Source organism: Mizuhopecten yessoensis, unplaced genomic scaffold (genome assembly GCF_002113885.1).
Source record: "Mizuhopecten yessoensis strain PY_sf001 unplaced genomic scaffold, ASM211388v2 scaffold6971, whole genome shotgun sequence".
In the NCBI taxonomy this organism is placed as follows: domain Eukaryota; kingdom Metazoa; phylum Mollusca; class Bivalvia; order Pectinida; family Pectinidae; genus Mizuhopecten; species Mizuhopecten yessoensis.
Genome location: NW_018406816.1, coordinates 144896 through 169140, shown reverse-complemented (window position 1 = coordinate 169140; position 24245 = coordinate 144896). Strand labels below are relative to the sequence as shown.

Below are 24245 nucleotides of genomic sequence, written 5' to 3'. Positions count from 1 at the left end.
ATATAGTTTATATAGGGAAATAACACTTTTCGGTATATATTTTATCCATTTTCAGCAGAAAATTGCTCAAACTTAGTCAGAATCATCTTGGGTAAATGAGAGTTTTACTTTGTAAAATTAGGATTCCTGCCCCATCCCCAGGGGCTAGGGCGGGGCCCCAAAGGGAACATTTACCAATATTTTCAAATTCTTATCCATTGATGACATGACAAGTATTGTATTTCACTTAGTTTACATGCTGATTTCCACATCACATCTAAACAATAAAATAAAGCTACCAGTATCTATGATATAACTCAGGTGACCGCTAAGGCCCTTGGGCCTCTTGTTTAAAAGATTCAACCTTATTTGGTACTTAAAAAATAACCAAAATATGTCTTTCTAACTGTGGAATATTAAGGAACGCCAAAAGGTACCCACCTTTAAATAATACATTCACTTCTTTCAGTATCAATTAATCAAAGCTCACTTATTGGCCGTCTTTTTGCGGCTCGGTGCGGCGTTTGTCGTCCGTCAATATTTTACTTTAAACAACTTCTTCTTAATAACCAAAAAGCCTAAGGGTGATGATATTTGGCAAGAAGCAAACTGGGATGAAGGGCTATCAAGTTTGTTCAAATGAATGACCTTTACTTATATTCAAGGTCAAAGGTGTTAATTGTCTTAAATAACCAAAATGCTCAGGATGTTAATATTTAGCCAGTTGCATGCTTGGATGAAGGGCTATCTAGATTTTTCATGTGAATGATCTTGACCATTTTTCAATGTCACATTTGGTCAAATATGTATAAACATTTAAATGAGCTAATTTCAGTAAACGAAAAGATGGGGTGGTGTTATTTTGCAAGTTGTATCCTGAGATGAAGTGCTATAAAATCTGTTCAACATAATGACCTTGTTCGACTTTCAAGGTCAAAGGGGTGAAATGTTTTTAAATCTTTTAACAGGTTCTTTTGAATGACTTTTAATCATAAATACTGATATTTTGCCTGTAGCTTTGTTTTAGATCACTTTTAAGGTTACAAGTGTGAGATTTATACCAGGTGAGCGATGCAGGCCCATTGGGCCTCTTGTTTTTGTTTACCTGCATCAACAACTGGCACTTTTTCATCATCCATTTTTCATCCTGTCAAATTTCATTCAAATAATTAAAACTTTCCTGTATAAATCACAATCAGTTTGATTGATGTTTTGATTCTTTTTATCGTCTCATAAGTTCTAAAGTTAGATTTACCTGGATTGTGGCACGGGTGAACTGTTGTTAGAAGGCGGACACTATGTTCTGACATCATCTGACACAGCGGGTTTCCCCTGATTCTCGCAGCTCATTTTACGGTAGATATTCCTAATCTTTGAAGTCTCAATTTTGACATCTTTCTTATTACATTAGATATTTCTAAACTTTGATATTTCAGTTTCCAAAAAAAAAAAAGGAAATCTGACATCATGGTTTGGGTTTGGTATTCATTATAAAGTGGGAATTTTCCGTTTCCTAAAATTGATGTATTAGTCCATATGTTCCTATCTGAAAGGTTATGTTATGGTGCAGATATTCACTGTCTAAGACACTTTCCTTTGTTTCACCCTGCCTGTAATGTGGTAGATGTTCTGAAACATTGATGTGTAAGGGTAAATATTTCAGAATGTTGACGTGTTCTTTAGTATTTCTCACAGTATGTATGGGTCTATATATACACCTAGCCTTAATCTCCCGATCTTCTTTGGCAAATTATATTCCTAAATATTGAAGAATATATATACAGTACTATCAGTAATGAGTTCCTTTATGTCTTGTTGCAATATTTATAATGGTAGATATCTTTAATTTGGATCTCCTGATTTGTTTACAGGAGATGTCTATAATTTGTTTGACATTAGATGTCTATAATTTGGATCTCCTGATTTGTTTGATAGTAGATGTCTTTAATTTTGATCTCCTAATGTGATTTATGGTAAATATCTATAATTTTGATCTGCTAATTTGTTTGACCTATAAATATATGTAATTTTAATTTCCTAATTTGTTTGACATTAGATGTCTATAATTTGGATCTCCTGATTTGTTTGATAGTAGATGTCTTTAATTTTGATCTCCTAATGTGATTTATGGTAAATATCTATAATTTTGATCTGCTAATTTGTTTGACCTATAAATATATATAATTTTAATTTCCTAATTTGTTTGACATTAGATGTCTATAATTTTGATCTACTAATTTATTTGACCGTAGATATCTATAATTTTAATTTCCTAATTTGTTATGACCTTAGATATCTATAATTTTGATTTGCCAATTTGTTTGACCGTAGATATCTATAATTTTGATCTGCTAATTTGTTTGACCGTAGATATCTATAATTTTGATCTGCTAATTTGTTTGACCGTAGATATCTATAATTTTAATTTCCTAATTTGTTTGACCGTAGATATCTATAATTTTGATCTCCTAATTGGTTTGACCGTAGATATCTATAATTTTGATCTGCTAATTTGTTTGACCGCAGATATCTATAATTTTGATCTGCTAATTTGTTTGACCGCAGATATCTATAATTTTGATCTGCTAATTTGTTTGCCCGTAGATATCTATAATTTTGATCTGCTAATTTGTTTGACCTTAGATATCTATAATTTTAATTTCCTAATTTGTTTGACCGTAGATATCTATAATTTTGATCTCCTAATTTGTTTGACAATAAATATCTGTAATTTTCTGATTTGTTGTATGGTAGATATCCCCAATCTTTGTTGAACACATCCTAGTCAGTATATGGTAGATATCCCCAATCTTTGTTGCACATCCTAGTCAGTATATGGTAGATATCCCCAATCTTTGTTGCACATCCTAGTCAGTATATGGTAGATATCCCCAATCTTTGTTGCACATCCTAGTCAGTATATGGTAGATATCCCCAATCTTTGTTGCACATCCTAGTCAGTATATGGTAGATATCCCCAATCTTTGTTGCACATCCTAGTCAGTATATGGTAGATATCCCCAATCTTTGTTGCACATCCTAGTCAGTATATGGTAGATATCCCCAATCTTTGTTGCACATCCTAGTCAGTATATGGTAGATATCCCCAATCTTTGTTGCACATCCTAGTCAGTATATGGTAGATATCCCCAATCTTTGTTGCACATCCTAGTCAGTATATGGTAGATATCCCCAATCTTTGTTGCACATCCTAGTCAGTATATGGTAGATATTCCTGTGTACCATACTTTGATGTCACCCATTTTGTATGATGTCCTAGATTTCAATGTGTCTTCTTTTGTATTTTCTCATTGTACATAGTTGTTAGTCAGTTGGTAAATATGCCATGTTCAAATGTAAAAGACATTTAAACCAAATTAAAGGAATATGATAATAATTTTGTAGGTGAATGAAGGTTACATACACACATATTTATAATGAACTCTCAAGAAATTTATATGAATGTCAGGGTTATCTCCCTTTAATTATTTAAGTTTCCCACTGATTTAAATATTTCACTTCTTAAAAGCATCAAAGTAATTTTTCAAGCATCTGGCAAAATTCTTAACTTTCCTTTAATGCCGCCAGTTAAAGAAAATCCTAAAGATGAGTTCTAGAATAATAAGAAAAATGTTCCAATTTATTTTAAGCCAATAATGCAATGTAAGTGGCTTATTAGATTAACTGAAAAGTCAAAGGGATGGTTTTGAAAGGTATATTCCTTTTTTGATGCGAAGAAAAAGACGAGTCGGGGTGCTTAAAAATATTTGAATTCAACAGGAACCCACTTTTAAATCATATCAGACTTGTATGAGAGCTAAATTAATCTTTTTTACAGGAGGATGTATATGCCATTGTTCCTAGCGTGATGAAACATTGTTGTCGCTAGCGTGATGATAAATATGGTTTTAACCTACATTTTGCATTACCTCCAGTACCGGATGTACTATCTATTACAGGACTCTGCACGGAAAAAGGAGGCGTTTATGGAACTACTGGCCAAGAGGTATCCACAATATCGGGACAAAATCAGTGGTACAGGGAGTGAGGATGGATTTCCTATTGGGGTGAGTCAAAAATAAAACAATCAAAAACTGGATCCATCCCGCTGGTGTGGGTGAGGTCTACCGTGTTTGAAAGCGTTCTAACTTTCTCAGTGTGACGGAAGGTGTGGGTTTCACTCCCGTGTGCCATGGAAGCACTTTTGTTAAAATAATTGATGATGTTGTGTTTACCATCTACAGGACAACCCTATAATTGGTTAATTTATGACTTTTTGTTGAACAATTTAATAAAAACATAGGCTGAGAGAATACATTTTAGGAAATAGCCTTTGTAATTATAAAAAAATGTTTTTTTTAGGAATTTTGTGAAAAACGGAAAACTGAAAATGATGAATAAATAAACTCATTAAAAAAATATCCTATTCTTGTCTCTATTATTGTACTTTTGTACAAAAACCTGTGTCTGTGTTTGTTAAAAAATTACCTTATGGCAGGGTGTACGTGCTGAGTGACTGGCAGAAAACCTGCCACTGATGTAGTGATGATTTAGGACTGAGATTAAGGTTTCTGCCTCCATGCTTAGTCGGTTTATCCAGACAATATGTTGCCAGGTGGCCTCTGAGCTACCTATCATTAAAGTACTCCCTCCCAACCATTTAATGAAAAACAGGTAATAAAGGGGGACCAATGTCACTGGTTTCCCCCTGAGATTAAGATCGTATACTGATAAGTATCAATCGTCACTACAGTGCAAGCTGTCACACAGTTTAAATGTGCCCCGACCCATGGTCTAGGCCTATTGTGTCTGTTTTTACCAAGGTCATTAATGAACCTGTTGCTGTTACTCAACACTTTGTGATTAGAAATTGTAGGAGGACCCTGAGGGGGTTTCGTGATGAAATCAGATTATATCTATCTCTTTTGCTTTGTTGGAAATCTCTGATGAAATCTTAATGTTTGTGTCTTTTGTATAATTCGAATCTGTTCCAGTAAATCATTGTATTGCTGTTTTCATCAAAAAATTGGGATTTTTTTTGTCATCCTTTCCAAGTCTACCAAATTTAAGGGAAACTCAAAATTTCTCGCTGTACTGTTATTTTTGACTTTTGAAATCAGCAAAATTCTTTACTATTTGTTTTTTGGTGGAGTTCACTCAATTTATGGATTATGTTTTTTGAGCTATTAATTCATTAAATAGGGCCATCGTTAAAAGTATAACTAAGGTTTTAGACATCTTGAGACTTGATAGGTATATACCAATCAGTTTTTCCCCGTAAACAAACTCGAGGGAATTTGCAAGCATTGTTCATAAAGATATTTTTTTTAAGTTGATCATGGTTCAAGTATAATTCTTCTTTCATTGTAAGTATTGTATATTTTTCAATCTACCTTATCAAAAGTTAATTCTGGATTCAAGACAAGGCCATACAGGGTTACACTTTACATCAATATAATTAAATTGTATCTTTATATACCCATGCACCCCTTAGTTTAACTAGACTGACCCAGTCAGTCCTCAGAAGAGTCTATTTTTGACTCTTTATTAGGGATGATAAGGTTTAATTAATGTCATGGAATTTTGTATCGGCTTATATTATTATCAGTCTTTGAAATGAAATTATTCATGATCTTTTAGAAGTTAATTTGAATTATATAGATGTTGTTAGTTCTAGCGGTAATCATGAAAGTCCATTGAGAGGTAAACAGCAGGTAAATATTACCTTTAAACGAGAAACACCTGTACATATAATTTATTTACCTGTTGTGTATACACTTACAATCACACCTGTCAAAATCGGCTACTTCTTACTTGTAAACTATCGAAACTTGATGATGAAAAATTGTACGGTGAATGGATAGAGTAATTCTTCAAGTTGAATGCAATCAACCCTTGCACGGGGCCTGAAAGCTGATCTATGGACAGTTACAAGGGTGGGCTTGTGTGTCTGTGTCACGACTCTGAGAAACCACAAACGCCACATACCTATTGTACAATAGGTGAATTAGCACCATATAACCAGCATGGTAGAGTGACCTCGTCTGAAAACATGATGTCATATACCTGTCTTCATTTTACCTGTATTTATCTCGTTTATCAAGGTAACAAAGTGTACCGGTCATTTCTATATAATACTTCAGGTGAACGTTGAACAGTTTGTAACACAGAAGACAGATTTATGTTTGTTAGTCTTTGAATATATTAACGCTGCTTTGCTTAATTAGTTAGCAGGCTGATTAAGGATACAGGTGCACCAGTTTGACAGGTGTATTTAGTTACAGGTATATATAGTCAGCATCTAGGAAGCTTTCGTTAAGCCTGAGGCGGTATGAATATTCATTGATTCTGCAGACGAAGGTAAACGGCTGATTGACTACGCTGGGAAAAGGTTGACATTGGAATCACTCAAGCAGAAAAATACAACATAGGTTCGCAAGGTTTATTGAACACACTGTGTGTTCGGGCCTCAGAATTATAGTAGTTAGAGGGAATAGTGAAGTCAGGAGAGTGTAAACTCACGCTGTGGGATATCAAACAAACTTTATTTGATTGTGCATGGTACATAGGCCTACTGTGTTAATAAACTTCCGTAGTTGATTTAGAGTGACACCTCAACTAAAACGGCAGAGTGGTGGCAGCCAGTAGGGGCTGCAGACAATTTAAAGGGCAGGTTGGGATCCCTCCATGCCCAGACGGATAATTCAATATAATTGGAGAGTGACGTCTGTTGCACACTACCTGTTTCAGTGCTAATCACACCAAGGGTGATATGTACAGTAGCCAGGCAGTTTACCAGACAAACCGTGTCAAGTCATGGAACAATTGATACGGATGTATAGAGGAATTCTCCAACGACGACATCATCACTGTGAAGTGGTATCGAGCCATATATAGTATTAGAGGTGCCATATATTTCTGTTGGTACTGGACTGGATAAAACTGGCAAGGGAGCCATTGTTATAAATCGGTAAAATATATATGTACAAGGTTTTCTATGACCTTGATTACAAACAGAGGCTTGTTTTATTGAAGTCTAGAGTTCCATGCCGCAATTACATTGTATGTGTCATTTCACACATCTTATGTTCGGGGAACAGGAGGGAGTCTCAATATTGTTCTGAATTGTGCAGGATATATAACTATAAAGAACTGAGTTTGTGCGGAATAATACCTGGGATTGTTTCCGATATGACCTTTACATGAAAACAGTTTGACTAAGTAAGTGTGGATTAAGACCCTGGATTTAATGCAGTAACCTTGCCCGGAATATGACCTTGGGATAATAATTAAGTGTACTAGTACACTTTTTTTGAGATATTTTGACCTTTGATTTAGTGACCTTGAATCAGGTTTACTAATTTTGTATGAGTTAACTTTTTACTAAATAAGTATGGAATAAAACTTTCACTTGAAAGTAGTAAGCTTTTTTATGACTTAAGATAAAGGACTGAATTCATGTGGAATATGACCTTGAATGGATAGTGACATTGAATTGAGCAACATCGCATCACGTTTACCTGTATGGTTGAACATTCTTGGTGTATACAGCTCCAATGTTTTCTGTGATAACAGTGGAATGTGATCGTGTCAGAAATGTGATGAAATGTTGTTTTATTACATGTGGAGCAGAACCATCGTGTGTAAATCAGGATTTGGTGTGGTAGATATGCAATATCTGTAAAAAAAATCTACACTTTCCTCGTAAAATTGCATCATTTGAGGCCATGTGCTGCCTGGTATCTGAAGTGCACATGACAGGTTCTGATAGCACACGTCTGGACAGAGCTGTACCTATGATGATCATGTACCATGGAAGCAGACGACATTCAAAAGAATTTAGTCATACACAAAACTGAAGGGAACTTAGGACAGACACTGATTCAACCTGACAATTAAGTGTTGTAAGATTGAAAGGCATCAAAGTCGTCTGTTTGATGTCTTTTTCTGAACATTTTGTAAGATTTCTTTATTATTTTATTGAAATATTCAGTATTGATTGTGAGATTTACTAAAGAGCAGACGACGGTGATTTTGTTGACTAGCAGACAACTGAATCTTTCTACAACTAGCAGAAGATTGATCCATCACCTCCACAGCTTAATAGGATCAGTGTGAAAAAATGGACTAAGTACACTCTTAAATGTGAGGAGCTTTTCAGAGTGATTGACATATCAATTAAAGCAGGCAACAGTCTAGTAAATATTGAAAGTGCATAGTCATTTTGACAAAGATTATTTTCTAGAATTATAGTTTCAATGGAGTACTGTGCAAATATAATACCCTAAGGTAGAAAAACAAAAACAAACATTAAAAACCTCCTAAATCCATGGTGTATTACATCAACAGTTGTGCTGAAAACGGATCCAGAGATTTAAATTTTGAAGCGCGTTCACAGTGTAAGATTTGTTATAATACTGCTATATACACGAAAGGTTACAAACACATATAAAACAGCCGTATTTATGAATCCATGAACTCAATGCTGGTACGGAGAGATTGGAAGGATTGGACGACATCTGATCCTAAACAAAAAAAGCAAGGTGGACTGGTGATTCACGATTTTGATAACATTATAAAGTAGAAGTTCTGTTTTCAGTTTTCAAACAATCTTTGTACTATACATCAACAGAAGCTAGGTGACATTGAGCAGACGGCTCCCACAGGGACCTTTTTCATCAAGTACAATGAGAGAGCAGACCGTTTATCAGTAAAATTGATTAATAGATATGACCTTGCCCTTAAGAGGTAAACACATGTACGCTTAGCGGTTAGGTTATAAGTACGTGCAAACAGGATATATGCTCGTGTTTAAAGGTGTGTAATAGTGTGCAGGAGCTTACAGAGGCGTGTGGAGTACAATTTGGCCGGAGTGAGGAGGAAGGCAATATGGTCTTTACCATCAGGTGACTTTATCTCCGTAGAACCAGTGGGTGCCTTATGTGGATAGCTACTACCAATTAGTCTATTAGATATGTGTTACATTGTCTTCTAATCACACGGAATTCTCCGGGATCTTCAATCAAATCAACGAGGAGGAAAAACCGAAATGAATGAAACGGAGAAAGTGATATGGCGACACCACAACAACCAGGTACATATACTTGCTATTTCTCAATATACAGATTCAGTTCTACAGAAATATATTTGTATCGGCAGTTAGTGTAACAGTGAATGTTAAGAATATGGCATCATCATAAACAACCATGTAGATCTACAGGTATATGTTCCTCAGTATCTCGGGAGTGAGTTTGATTTAATGTTGAGTAGAATTTAGTTTGTCTCTGTCTCGAAATATGTGTGATACGAATATGTCACATAGAAATATTCAACGATATCCTGCCTTCAAGTTTTTGTAAACATTTATCAAACATCTGTATTTATGAATGCATAAAATTGGAATTAAAAACCAAAATATCCGGGTCACCTAAGCGTTTTAAAGGCATGTGTGGGAGGGGAGGGGATTTATACACGGATCAATAATGTCACAAAAAAATCAGGTGTATTTATTGTACAAATGCGGAAACATTCAGCTTTTGTGATGCAACATGCAACTGTTGAGTGATATCTGTCAATTTTATCGATTTACAAAACACTAGTTATACCAGATTGAAATTAATGTTGAGGCTTACAACGTAGCAAAAGTGTGTCTATCTCTCATTTTCACTACCATCGTTGATCTATTAAACAAATGGAGTGTTAAGTGACAAGGACAGGAAATATTTATCATTAATATAAGTTGATGTTTATTTTATAAAAGTGTGACTAAACTATTTATACACTGAGTTCAGAGGGTACCAGCTTGAGTCCCAGTCTGTCTTTAAAGGTCAGAGGGTCCAAATTGAGCCCCAGTTTGTCTGAGAGGTCAGAGGATCCCAATTTGGGTCCTGATTTGTCTGAGAGGTCAGAGGGTCCCTCTTTGGGTTCTGATTTGTCGGAGAGGTCAGAGGGTCCCAGTTTCATTCCTAGTCTGTCTTTAGAGGTCAGAGGGTCCCTCTTTGGGTTCTGATTTGTCGGGAGTGGTCAGAGGGTCCCAGTTTCATTCCTAGTCTGTCGGGAGAGGTCAGAGGGTCCCTCTTTGGGTTCTGATTTGTCGGGAGAGGTCAGAGGGTCCCAGTTTCATTCCTAGTCTGTCTTTAGAGGTCAAAGGGTCCCAGTTTGGGTTCTGATTTGTCTGAGAGGTCCTATGGTCCATGTTTGACTCCTGGTATAGCCATGCATATCTTTAAACATCCTGATCTCCAAACATTATTCTTAAGTTCATTTTCGTGTACAAGTACATCTGTTCTGATACAAGATGCATTTTATACACAGATGTGTGTGTGTTGTGTGTGTGTTGTGTGTGTATATGTGTGTATAAATCCTACATTGAAATTGTAACCTGACTATGACCATACACAGGTAAATTATCAAAATTATCGTAAGCAAGACCCATACACACATATATTGATAATAAAATCTCTCATCTCCAGGCACATCGTGTCAGAATGACCAAAATATGGCACATTAAGATCTCTTGAGACATCAGTGTTCACAAGAACTGAACTGAACTGAACTGATATAGACCTGTCATTGGGAGCGCTCCTATTTACCTGTATTTTACCTGTGACTATGATAAACGTTACCTGCATGTCTTTGTGCAGGTGAGATTCGTCAGACAGTCAGAAATGACAGGGCGATGTAGGTTAGATATGAAATACCTGCTATCATGTTTTCTAAAAAGGTAAGCCAGTTATACACTAAGGTATAGTTATAGGTTTATACTCTAAAGGTATAATTACAGGTTTATAAATGGATTTTGGTTGCTAAGTCAGGTTATGTATCATATTGTGTTATGTAAATTTTAAGCATATTAAGTCAATATTTGAACATGTGTGTTTAGTTTTTTTGGGCCTGTCTGTGTAAGAGCTATGTGTGACATAGGATAGTTAGGTACACATATGTATTGGGAGATGTTGTCTTAAAGAATAATTGTGTAATATTTTAACCTGCCATTATATTAACAGTGTGGCCATGTTTAACTACCGTTACTTAAGGATGTATATGCTACCTGTGCTGTAAGAGTTCCTGGTTGTAAAGGCCCTAGAACCACGGATAATAATTTGTGAATCGCTTTGAGACGACCTATGAATTAGGTTATAATAAAGCAGTATTTAAGAACCTCAAATTATTATCATTTATATTGTCTAACACAATTAACCTACACCTATAAAAGGGGATGTGAGGGGGGAGGGCACTCGTTAGAGATATTTTCAAATTTAAGCGTTTAAACTGGACAATGGCTTGATAGGTTGCCCTTTGAAGTAGAATGTGGGCAGTTATTGGGCTGCAGGCATATAACAGAACCAATATGGTATAAAAAAAGAAGGGAAACAACTCTTAATACAGATCAATACATACAATGTGTAAGGGAGCATATACCCTTAAAATAAGAAGGGTATGCGGCTTGTTTGGGAGGTTTCCAGGAATTTATCTCTGGTGTATGACCTGAATGACAAAATTTGGACCAGTTGAAGTGTTCTAGGCTATAAGGGTTGATTTAGCTGTAGAGAACGGACTATTTGTACTGGGTTTATGGATGGAAACGTGTGATTGTATGTGAGGCTCTCATGTACATATTTATATAATTGCTATTCTTAAGCATATAAGTGCTATTGTGTACACACCCATTAGATTTTACAGTCTCACTGTCATTGTGGAAATTCAAGCGGCTCCTTCCATTCAGGAGTTGGATTTACATGAGGAGGAAATTTGACTGTAGGAAGGGAATGGCACATACCATTGACAGTAAAACAATGGCAGCATGTCTATATTGTAGCCATATGTGACCAGCTGAAGATCGCATGATTGACCTATAAGCTAGGTGTATTTCTATGGCTAGTTTATAACATTGAAACTATATCTTTAAAAAATAACACACAGAAAGTGACTGGATGGTGTAAATATTTACACCTAAAAAAAACCCCATCAAGATCCTGGAAATCAACATGGATATAATAGCTTTAGGTATTGGACAGTGCTCTCAACTTTCACCAAGGAAACTGGCTTTTGATTCCTGAATTGGATTTGAAAATGGTATGGGTCACCTACATGTGAATTTTCTCTGGGTAATCCGTTTCCTCCCTCATAAAGACCCCAGTGCATGCTTCCATCCAGGCGAACACGAGTGATTAATATCAATTGATTAATTCGTTTTCTTATTACTGTAAAATAAATAGTATATATATATAAGAAATTTTGAAAAAAAAATACAGTTGCAGTGTGTTCATTTAAAGATTGAATCTTGCTGTGGTCGATTTGATGGCATGATGAATTGAATTGGTTTTGAAACAAATTTAATGAGCTGCAGTTCTACATCTTCTGGATTGTGAAGCTGCAGTAAATAACTGAATGTTGAATTAGACAGGACATCAGACCACATGGATGTGTGATTTGTGAGGAAGAATTTCTAGGGCAGTACATAAATTGTCACTACCGCTAGCAACAGCTGTCAATATTTTGCTGATTGATCGGTTTTTGGTTGCTTGAACAATTTTTTGTGTAGATTCAATAAAAATCTCATACAAGTGGTATCTTCTTCGTTTAAAATTTGTCCGCAAAATCTGAAAATATTATAAGACTCTTTCATGTCCAAGGGTGTAGGATAGGGAGATTCCACCTGAGGGTTTTTGCCAAATTTGAAATTCTCGAGGGTGGAATTTCTCTATCCTACACGCTTGGTTATGAAAGAGTATCTTTCTCTCATTCCAACTACCAGAATAAGCTCAGAAACCATGAACATGCGTTTGGACTGGCTGCCATTTTGAAAATATCATTTTTTTTCTCTGAGCTTTTTTGACGAAATGAGTTTGTCTGTGAGATTGATCATGAGCATACCACATATTCATAAACAGAGTTTGGGCAGAAAAAGTAATCTCATTTTTCTAAAATGTACGGTAAATATATCAAAAAATGTTTTAATTTCATCACGTTGCCTTTTCTGCATGGCAGATGGCATCAGTGTTTTCCAAATTCGTGACGTCACGTCATTGTGACGTCACGACCACGTAAGATAGACTCAGCAAGCATTGTTATCTTAATTGGCTAGCGCTATCTTACATGACTGGATATGAGAGAAGTATTCATACGCACAGGAAATGTGAATCTGGTCAATTTCATTGAAATATAAAACAGGTACTATTTGGTAGTTGTATTGAGTCCAACTTAGTAAAAATTCAAATATATAACTATTTTCTACAGCAATGAGATGGAATTGGCTTTTTACCTGTTTAAATTTTAAAGGTTGGGATTACTTAAATTTACCTGTTCTCCCACTGAACAACTCATCCTTCGGCCCCCTATACCCCTCAATGTCAAATCCATGTTCCAACCTTGTTCAGTGGCTTAATAGAGAATAACTCTGTGTAAATGATGTGTAATTTCACCGCCTGAAGATGTATAACAGTTCCCCATTAAAACATATTATAAGGCAAACACGTACAGGTCGAGAACATATGGATGGTACAGATCATGTAGTCAAGTGTTGTAGAATTTCTAATGGCTCGACATCTGTTCACACTTTCAGTAGACAGTAGAAACATGAACATACTGATATTTTCTGTTCATCATCAGAGAAATCTGGTCTCCATTCAAAGTGAAATGTATTCCCTGCCATTCAGCATACATTGCTGCCATATCTGATATCTGGGTTGTGTAGGTAACAGACCGCTACAATTTGTTATGATACTTATCTTTGGTGTTATATAAAATTTATCGAACTCTTCGGTGTTATATAAATTCATCAAACACTGCTTTTCGATCGTTTTATCAGATCTGAGAACGGCTTTCAAATTATCATAGCCCAGTGCATCAAGTCTGTAATCTTATTTAAGTCTGAAGAAATAGTGTTCTGAAAATTTTGCGTTGTCATTATTTTCCGAATGGATACAACAAAATCTGTAAGTTGTACTTAATATTTTCAGTTGTTTTATTTTCAAGAAAAGTTATTCTTGGATTATCTGAGTGCAATTTATACGGTACAAGTCCTGTTGAGGACCTACAATGAAATTGAATTCAGGCTGTATGGTTCTGTTCTGTCTGTAATCACATTAATACAAATAGGCTGTGTTCTGAACAACTTGAATTTATAACATTTTCCAAATCTATAACAAAAACAATTTCTAGACTCAATTGTCCAGAAAACCAGAATCCTGCATTATCAGATTAGAGATTATAACGAATCTGTTGACCATGCAGGCAGCTACCATGAATGTATAATTCCGACCTCAGCCAAACCTCCATTCTTCCGTGTGGCAGAGGTAATTCAATTGCAGACAGAATCTGAAAATCACGGTAACAAATGTGCGAGTCAATAAAGAAATCAGTTTGGTTGTATTAGATTTCAAGGAATGCACAGATTCAATTAGCACAAAACCACATTGTCATGGAAACAATAAAAAAGTGTTGTCGTCATGGTAATGTATTCTGATTACTTCAAAAGTGTGTGCTTTCAAGCCTGGTTTAGTGTGCACTTGACAACACTGTTGATAGCGAACTATTTTAGTACGGAAATCTTGGTGGACTAATATAATAGACCATATGTCAGCAAAATAACAATAAGTTATAAGACTACAGAACACCTGTCATTTTTGTAAGTTTACATTTCTCGGTCGTTTTCACCAGCTTTCCACATATTGATGGCTCTGATATTTACTTACTTGGTTAACCTCCATACTGAATTAAGGCCATGACTTTCTCATTCATACTTGTACTGAGGTCATGACCTTTCACAGTTTTTCATACTGAAGGTCATGACCTTTCTCATTCATGCTTGTACTGAGGTCATGACCTTCCACAGTTTTCCATACTGAAGGCCATGACTTTTTCATTCGTCCATTCTTAGGGTCATGACCTCACACAGTCATCCATTCTGAGAGAATGACCTTTCTAAGTCATTCAAATTGTGGGTCATAACCATTTCATTCATTCATTTTTTAAGGGACATGACCTTTGATCAAGATGTTCATTATAAGAGAATGACCTCTCTCATTTATCAATACTGAAGTTCATTTCCTCAGTCATTTGTCCATTCTTAAGGTTTTTGAACTCAACATTTTGAAATGATTTCTTACTTTTGAAATATATGGCAAATTGGATTATCCTGTTTTGCATGTTTTTGTTATTTATATAGAAATATTTTTTGGCTTGGTTTATAAAAACATTGTGGCAGGTAAATCTTGAAAGATGGAGAAATGGTGGGATGGGGTGGGGCAGGTTGAAATATACCGATGGAATTTAGAAAATATTGGGGATTGGAAAAAGGTTTGGAAATCGACAGAAGATAAACAGTAAGGTTGGAAATAGACTACTAAGTTGGCCATTTTACCACGATAAATGAGACACTAGTCTATTTCACTGTTGTTATATAGTAAGAGATCTCTGTCAAAGTACTGTAATCTCCAGAATTCATTACCCCATGTCAATAAACAGCTCTTTTATTAGCTCCAATTCATGAGTTTCTCCGCTGTTCCCAGTAATCAAGAGAACCATATACAATTTATCTCTGTTTTATCATCATCTGATGCTTTCTCATCAGGCCTCGTTTCTGTCAGGCTTTGATGCTTCTTTGTTTTCCTGTCTTTCCTACCTTCATTATCAGGAGAGCTCCATTCCTATCTGTCTCAGTCTGACTGGTGATGTATACTATGCGGGGTATTCCGAGATAAAGTGCTTCTTGTATGTCAACTTGTGCCAGAGATTTGAGATGGAATTATCACTTCTTTATTGTGTAATAGTACAATACTGAGAAAACACACAGATCATACAGCAGTGCCTTTGACATCCCATGGTTTTGTACAGTTAGGCCCTGTTTCTTATCGTTTTCTTTTCGAACAGTGGTGGTGGGTGCCAGAAGGTAATGAATTTTTTTTTTTTTTTAACGTTTTGTTTTTGTTAAGAGAAAAATTTGATCGACAGCCCCCATGGCTATTTTTTTTTTAAATATGTCTCTCTTTTCTCTCCTATCTACTCTTTCTTTTCATGGATGTCTCCCAAAGCACCTGGTTGTCAGGAGTGTCTCCCTAAGCACCTGGTTGTCAGGATTGTCTCCCTAAGCACCTGGTTGACAGGAGTGTCTCCCTAAACACATGGTTGTCAGGAGTGTCTCCTAAGCACCTGGTTGTCAGGAGTATCTCCCTAAACACATGGTTGACAGGAGTGTCTCCCTAAGTACCTGGTTGTCAGGAGTATCTCCCTAAACACATGGTTGACAGGAGTGTCTCCCTAAGCACCTGGTTGTCAGGAGTATCTCCCTAAACACATGGTTGTCAGGTGTGTCTCACTAATCACCTGGTTGTCAGGAGTATCTCCCTAAACACATGGTTGCCAGGTGTGTCTCCCCAATCACCTGGTTGTCAGGAGTGTCTCCCTTAGCACCTAGTTGTCAGATGTGTCTCCCTAATCACCTGGTTGTCAGGAGTGTCTCCCTAATCACCTGGTTGTCAGGAGTGTCTCCCTTAGCACCTGGTTGTCAGGATGTCTCCCTAAGCACCTGGCTGTCAGGTGTGTCTCCCTAATCACCTGGTTGTCAGGAGTGTCTCCCTAATCACCTGGTTGTCAGGAGTATCTCCCTTAGCACCTGGTTGTCAGGAGTGTCTCCCTTATCATCTGGTTGTCAGGAGTGTCTCCCTAATCACCTGGTTGTCAGGAGTGTCTCCCTTAGCACCTGGTTGTCAGGAGTGTCTCCCTCAGCACCTGGTTGTCAGAAGTGTCTCCCTAAACACATGGTTGTCAGGAGTGTCTCCCTAAGCACCTGGTTGTCAGAGCAATTTAACCAGTTTTGATGTTTAAATATGCTCCCAACTTCTGATCATTATGTTTCTGCATAGTAACCCTTTATTTTGTGATGAGTTTTCTCCCTTGATGTTCTTATTTAGCTTTTTCTATATAATCAAAACCTACTAGATGTTATCTTCCAGATTTGTTGTCAATAAGTCAAGTCAAAGTTGTCATTCATAAAAGTAGTTTGGTATTTTTTCCTTGACAGAGGTCTTTCGTACAGTCGTTATCTGTGATAGGTTCAAGTGTTTGTATTGCTTTAGGTAGAGGTAGGCTGTAGAGAAGTTAAAGTTCAAAACTTGCATGAAGTTTGTGAAAAAGATTTTGTTTATAATGTAGTATCTACACTAGCTTTTTCTGTTATGTTATCAATAAGTTTTGAACAAATTCGTTCTCAACGTCTGATTTAATTCAGTACTGAAAATAATTTGTAATGAAGATTTGATTCACAACATTTTAGCGGTTTATAAAGAGTCCTTGTCCTGTATCTCCTCTGAGATCTAAGGCATTCAACTATGCTCTCAAATGTAATAACATTCGCTCAGAAATGGGTAAAAACATCACAATGAGATGTTTTAATGTCAGTTCACACATATCCCTTGTGGAATGTCGATCAAACCGACCCAATCAGCTTGTAACTGATCCCCGTTAACAAAATGATGAGCGGAGCTGAGGTTGAGTGAACTTTTATTTGGGATTATGAATTAAACATTATCCAATTCCTGTTATTAATTATTCTCTGTCCCACAGGACTTAAAAAAACCCAGATCAATTAAACAAGGCTTTGTAGCTTAACCTGCTATCAAAGATTACAATGTCATTTAATATGAAAACAATAACTTTTCAATCCATTGAATTATCTTTATTTCATTTATGTTTTTATTTTTCTGCTCTTTTGGTAGAATTAATGGTTAAAATGGATAGTAGCATTCGAAACAATTTGTGGTGCTAATATAATGGGCTTTGTTTTATGCACAAACGGTATTTGAAAACTAATATTGCATTTTCTCAAAAAAAATGTTTGATTTGTCAGCCAAAAACACTTCAACAATGAATGCAGTCTGAAAAACCGGCAACATCCCTGCTGATTCTGTACATCTGTTCATTCTTAGAGAATTGTTTGTATCTGTTTATGTTGACCAAAACAAAACAGTCGATCATTGCCTTTTACAAAAGCTCACAATTATAGTGATTTTACGAAAGCTCACAATATTGTTGTTATGAAAGCTAACTATAGTGGTTTTACGAAACCTCATAACCTTGGTACACATATTGCTTACCAATAAAGCTTGAACAAGTTCGCATTGCCTGCATTTTTGGTGGAGTTATGCCCCTTTTATTGCCAATTAAGGGCATTGTGTAGTAAATGCAAGAACTTTTTTATTATTTAATAAAATCCTTTCAAATTGTGTATGGTAATGCTAGAAGCAATAATGTTCAACATATATTACAGGTTTTTCTGTCAAGTTTCAACTTTCCGCATTTTGGCATATCTGTTTAGCGATAACTCAAGCCAAAACACTTTTCATACTAAAAGCGCTGAGCAGGCCACACATCCACTCCCGTGGAATTCCTGTGCTTAATACATTTATTCAGGCATTGGCTTATTGGATATGTATGGTATGTATAACAAATATATTAAAAAAAATACAATTAAGAAACATTAAAAGATGAATTAATAATTTGCACAGTTAATGTCTGTTGAAATTTAATTTCTATTGAACTATGTAAGGTATGTGAATGGTCCCGAGATCTGTAACTGCCTGGTTTTAATACTGCAGTATGTAGCCTTGATCCTACACTTGTAACCATTGTGGCTGGCAGGCAGGTAAAAAAATGACACTTTCATGGGCCTTTGTTTAGATGTAATGGAAAATCAATAAAGCAGCACTGGATTTTGGTACAGGGTATAGAAAGGTATTGGTGTGTGTGTGTGAAGTGCTATATACTCTCTGATTCAAGAATCGGTGGTAGATTTTGGCAAATGTGCAAGAATATTCCTGAAGCACTTTCTGCTGGATCCTCACAAGTGCACACTAGCATTATCTACTGCACAGTATTATATAAAACAGGCTATTGATATTTAGTTATCAAAGAATTTGAGCACTGCTAAGTTGCTTGTTTGGGAGACTGCGGTAGAGCTGACCGAGGATGAGATTAATTATGTATTATCTCAGAGAAATAGGGTAACATTTTGTATGGCTGTATTCCTTCAATAACATTCCTGTTTCTATGGAAGAAAAATGAGACCTAAACTGTTATATAGAGATATTTCTGTCTTAGACATTGTATCTGAAGTAGTCAAGCTAGACTTCCAAGGTCACGAAGTCTGCACACCGCCAAATTGATATATTTGTATTTGGTTTAGTCTGGCTTAGGATTTCAAAGGTCTATTATTTTGAAGACTTCCATCACAGTATGTGTGTGAGCGATTTGGTACTAGGTATGTTTGTGAGCAGTACCGGTAATGCACTCTATTCAGTGGAACATTCCATTTTTGCTAACTTGCCATTGGAACTTCTAAATGGAACAATATTTCCCAGTTCAATGAAAACAAGAAAAATCTCACCTCAGATTTTGTGATTTCTTTATATGAACAAATTAAGATAACAACCGAAAAGCGAGTCCACCATCAGAACTCGTTACAGCAAATTAAAACAATTCTACTGTTTATCTTCTCACATTGTTCAAATGATTTACAGAAAAAATAAACACACCAATTAATTTGCATGAATGAGGTGCTTTTATCAATGTATTGAATGGTGGGTTTAAATGTTTTTTTCTTATACATCCATACAATCCTTTACATTCATTGTTGCTGACAATTGATGGTGTCTTTTCCACAGATGAATTGTATTTGTAAATTTAAAGGCCACCTTCTGGCTGCAGGGGTCTCCTAACACTGGATTGTAATTAAGCCGTTGATTGTATTTAACGATTACTTTGTCCTGTCACCAACAGCAGGATCGCAGTAAAGCAATGAAGCTGTTAACGTTCTGACTGACCAAATATTGGAACTGTTATCTTTCATATCAAACCTGGGTTTGCTTAACTGAAACATAATGAGAAAGTGGCATTGACAACACCTATAAAATATCCAAAGATCAGTAACGATTATCTTAAAGATTGTTTACTGTTATATATATTTCTTTGAGACAATATATACTTTTCATGGTTTTCTTGTTGTTTGTTAATTACGAATCAAAAATGGTTTGAGTAAGTGCAAGAAAATTTATAAGGCAATCTTGTTAGGTTGCAAAATCCTGTCACAGAATTGTAAACTGTACCAGCGCCATCTGGTTTTTATGTGTGGATACAGAGTAAGTTTACTTTTGATGAAGAGAAAGTAAGAGTTAGTACACAGGTTTATTATTGTAGTTATAATCAAACTGACAGCAAAAGTAGCGTGGAAGGTGACAATTGTTTAACTCTATCATGTCATGATAGACTCAAGCTGACAATACTGATTTCAGATATTTTGTATTTCTGTCTCTTGAATTTCAATCTAAAAGGGGTACATTTTTTTCATGGAAAAATCAAAGCTTCTTTGAAACTGAAAACATTATTAGCTAGAAATGTTATGAAATTTTACCAAAAACAAATGGGAATCCATGCATATGCATCTTAAAAACAAAAGAATGCACTTTTTTTTTTTTGTAATTTGATTTTTTTTTTTTTTTAATAAAACAAAGCTATTATTAGAAGTTTTTGTTAGTTTGTGCATGTGTCACTGGTGTCTTCAAAAACAGCATACAAAAAGGACCGGTAAACTAAAGGATGGTTATATAGACAGAAATTTCTCTTGATGCATGGCTTGTCGTAGTATATGACATTGCATGTGAACTACTGGAAAACAAACTCCACGATTTTCACACATTATAAGACCTGCGTGTTTAATCAACATTATTTATCATGTTTGGCTGTCAAACAAATCCCAGGGAGATTTCATCTTTTATGCTTCTAATGAGTAGCGGAAAAAATAAAGCTAAGAACAGCCAATCAAAATTGATGCATCCTAAAACCGATTTGTGTCGTGTATAATGAGCAAATTGTGTTACGGATCAACAGGGAATTCGTTAATGCATTGGAGCTTTAATCACCAAGCTTCTGCATCAGAAGTGTTAATCGTCTTCATTATGAGAAAATGGTGTTTTATTTTTGTCGTTGTCCAGAATATAATATAAGGCGGTATTATTTTATGGCTACCCTTCTGGCCCGACTATCGTGGTCTTGGACCTGTGTGGACTTTTAAGCCGGTGAACACAATGGATTAATTAAAACCTTATCTGAGAAACGTGTGACAGATTTATTTTCTAGATTTTACGATATTAATTTTATTTCTTTGGCCGATTCCCCTTGTGATATGTGAGTCATTTAAGGTCAAGGTCAGGGTGGCCATTTTGTATCAATTTTTGACACAATTAAAAATTGAATTAAGAACAAGATATGCAAACTAATATGGATCGGCAGTCAAAGAGAAATGAACAGGAACTTGAGTCAGAACATGAAGTGTCATAGTCCAGGTAAAACAGACCTTCAAATATTTAGAATTTGTTCCAAATCCTCTAAAATAACCATAAACAATATAAAAATGTGTAAAAAAAGGAGAAAAAAACCCAACAAAAAAACTATCTGGTATTTTAGTTAAATTTGTGTTGGGAAACATTGTCAACATTTGATAATTTCACCCTTGAAACATCTAAATATACATGTATCAGATGTAGGTTAAATATTTTCATATCATTTTCATTAATATTTGACAATAGTTATGAAATAAGTTTCATTAATCACTTTACTTGACCGACAGGATAGAAGCAAGGAGGGGATCTTAATGTGGAGGAAATTGAGGTATCCGAAAGTTAAACATTCAAATAGATTGACTATGAATATATGTTAAGAATTTGCAGTAAGTTAAATGTCAAACATGATAGCAATTTCAGTGCAATATAAGTAAAATTGTATTTGAAAGATGCAAAGGTATACATTTAATGATTTTGTTGGACAATACTTCCACCTAAAATATGAAGAATGATTTTTGAAAATCTGCTATCGGAAAAGAAGGAAGATTGAAATTCTACTAAACAGCTAGAATCTACTAGAAAAATATCATAAAACCTTGAACCTCTCACAGAATTCCATAAGGCGATTTAGATATGCTGATAAAACGCATCATTCATAACAAAGAAGTTACGGATGTTTATGATTTTTTTTTTTAGTTGCAAATAAAAAAACCCATCAGATTGTCACCAATTTGTTGGATAATTCTATTAATCCTTTCACCCCTATGTAACTTTAGTAGACTCTACCATGCATTGATCTGGACGAGTCCATTATGGTCTACAGTGTTGAAAGGGTTTAAAGATTCTGTCTTCATAAGAAAACTGCTGTCAGTGTTTCAAAGAGTAATGGACTTAACCTTTGTAAGCTGGTAAATTTGACATGGAAAACGAAAATAGAAAGTTGTCAAGTTAGCTAGGTGACAAAGAATGGAAGAGCAAAGACTACCTTTTTTTTAGAGTGTTGGTAATGTACTGGTGTCTTTTGTGCCTTTAAAGTTATCTCCATGGTCACATACATCTGTCAGTGAAAGTGAAGGTACTTGTACAATTCAGTTCCTGTTTACATAATTATTGAACCTCTCTTATGTGAACGGGTGTGTTCAGAACAGAAGTATTAGTAATGTTTAAGTTCAATTGGACAGAAAATGTTAAATTATTATATGAGTAAACCCATCTTATTCCGTCTTTTTGTATTGCAGAGTTATCTGCTCTTGTGAGCAGGTATTGATTGTTACGTCATTTGTTTGTGAGAATAATGCATAAATTTTTGAGAAAATGAGGTAATTTTCTCACACAAAATAATGACGTAACAATCAATACCTGCATGTTCACAATAGCAGATAACTCTGCAATACGAAAAGACGGAATACTACATCTCGGCTGAATTAGTATTATTTTGTAACCCGTGTATTAGGATATACATTTCTGTTCAAGATTAGTTGTTGTTTAATATATTTTATTGCAAAGGACATTTGAATAACAATAATTTTGTAACATACAGAATATTTCGGATACAAAGACAAGACATGAACAGTTTATCCTTTTTTTCTTGTTCCTAAATATCTTTACAGAACACATGATAAAGTACATATGGATAACTTGCTTGGTCATTAAAATGTTTGGCATGTTGTATATCGGGTCATTATAATGTTTGGCATATGGTGTTCATCATGGTCATTATAATGTTTGACATGTTTGGCAAACTGCAAACGTTGATGAACTGACAACCACAGCATGCAGAATGTGCCAATTTAAAAGGACTTAACCTAACACATGTAATTTATTGGCACAGCCTACAATAACATGCGTGTAAGTGTAAAAGATGAAGGGTTGGACGTATAGATCAGCAGGTGATGGTAACAAATTGTTTTAGTTATCTTTGTTGATTATTATAAACATTGAAGGAAAGAATCTTCAGTCTGAGGAATTGTAATCCTTAATTTGTTTTTCTCCCATTAAAACTTTGAGGAGGCATAGATACTTTAGTGTAAACATGTATGCATGATCATCACTTGGTAAAATGTGGTCCTACAAGTCAGGTGGTCTCTCATGGACAGGTGGTCTGATGATTGAAATCCCTTTGGTATATTGTTCCTTAATTGTGATAGGTGGACTTTTAGTAAAGTTCTGTTTTGCCAGGTGGTCTTCCTGGACAGGTGGTATCTCCTGACAGTTGATTTATGAAAAGTGATCATTTTAGACATCAGGTCGCACTAGACAGGATGAATCATATAACCCAATACCATGAAGTTTGATATGGAATTATCAACCCAAGGGGTGTTACGATTCCAGATCGTCTTTCCCAATTCTTGCTTCAGGAATCTTGTCTTTGCCCAGCTCTTGATGAAAACGCACTGATTCATCCACTGATTCCCTATTGTAATGATTCTTTTCTCCTGTCAGTAATGTGTTCCAATAAGTTGTCCAGAAACCTATAGGTGTATTTACTACCAGCATTTGCTGTATTTAAAGTTATCCTCCGGATGACAGTTCTAGTTAGCATTTGGAAATTGTTTTCTATCCAGATTTTTTACCTTGTTCGCTATCGCCAAAACTTTATTGTGATGTCGTATTTTATTGTTTCCAAGATGTCATCTTATTCAGGTGTTTTTTTGTCATGACATTGTATGTCATTGTACTGTCTATCAGGTCACAAACATGAGGATTTTTCCTTCAAAGGTCCGGTCAGAACTTGGTCTTTTTCAGCAGCAACAGGAGAAAACTATGTGAGGGGTTGGAAAAAGTCATGTGACATAAATAATCTCAAAATATTTGTTTTCTTTCTCTGTATCAACGGTTGATTTATAAAGACAGATACTGTATCTGTTACACAGAGTATTACAACCATCACATGTAGTATAGTGCCCAGTGTAATGTCACAAATGTATTGCT

The 24245-nt window shown here is 35.5% G+C and overlaps 1 protein-coding gene across 10 annotated transcripts in view; it reads left to right on the top strand.

Annotated features, from left to right (window-relative positions):
• Window positions 1-24245, top strand: part of LOC110452905 (sickle tail protein-like) — a 223951-nt gene that overhangs the window by 171742 nt on the left and 27964 nt on the right. For 9 of the 10 annotated variants that reach the window (XM_021501649.1, XM_021501646.1, XM_021501647.1 and 6 more), the window contains one exon: window positions 3939-4046. The exons of the other annotated variant lie outside the window; for it this stretch is intronic. In XM_021501649.1, coding sequence (XP_021357324.1) covers window positions 3939-4046 — 108 coding nt within the window. The remainder of the gene's footprint in view (window positions 1-3938; window positions 4047-24245) is intronic. 10 annotated transcript variants of the gene reach the window in all.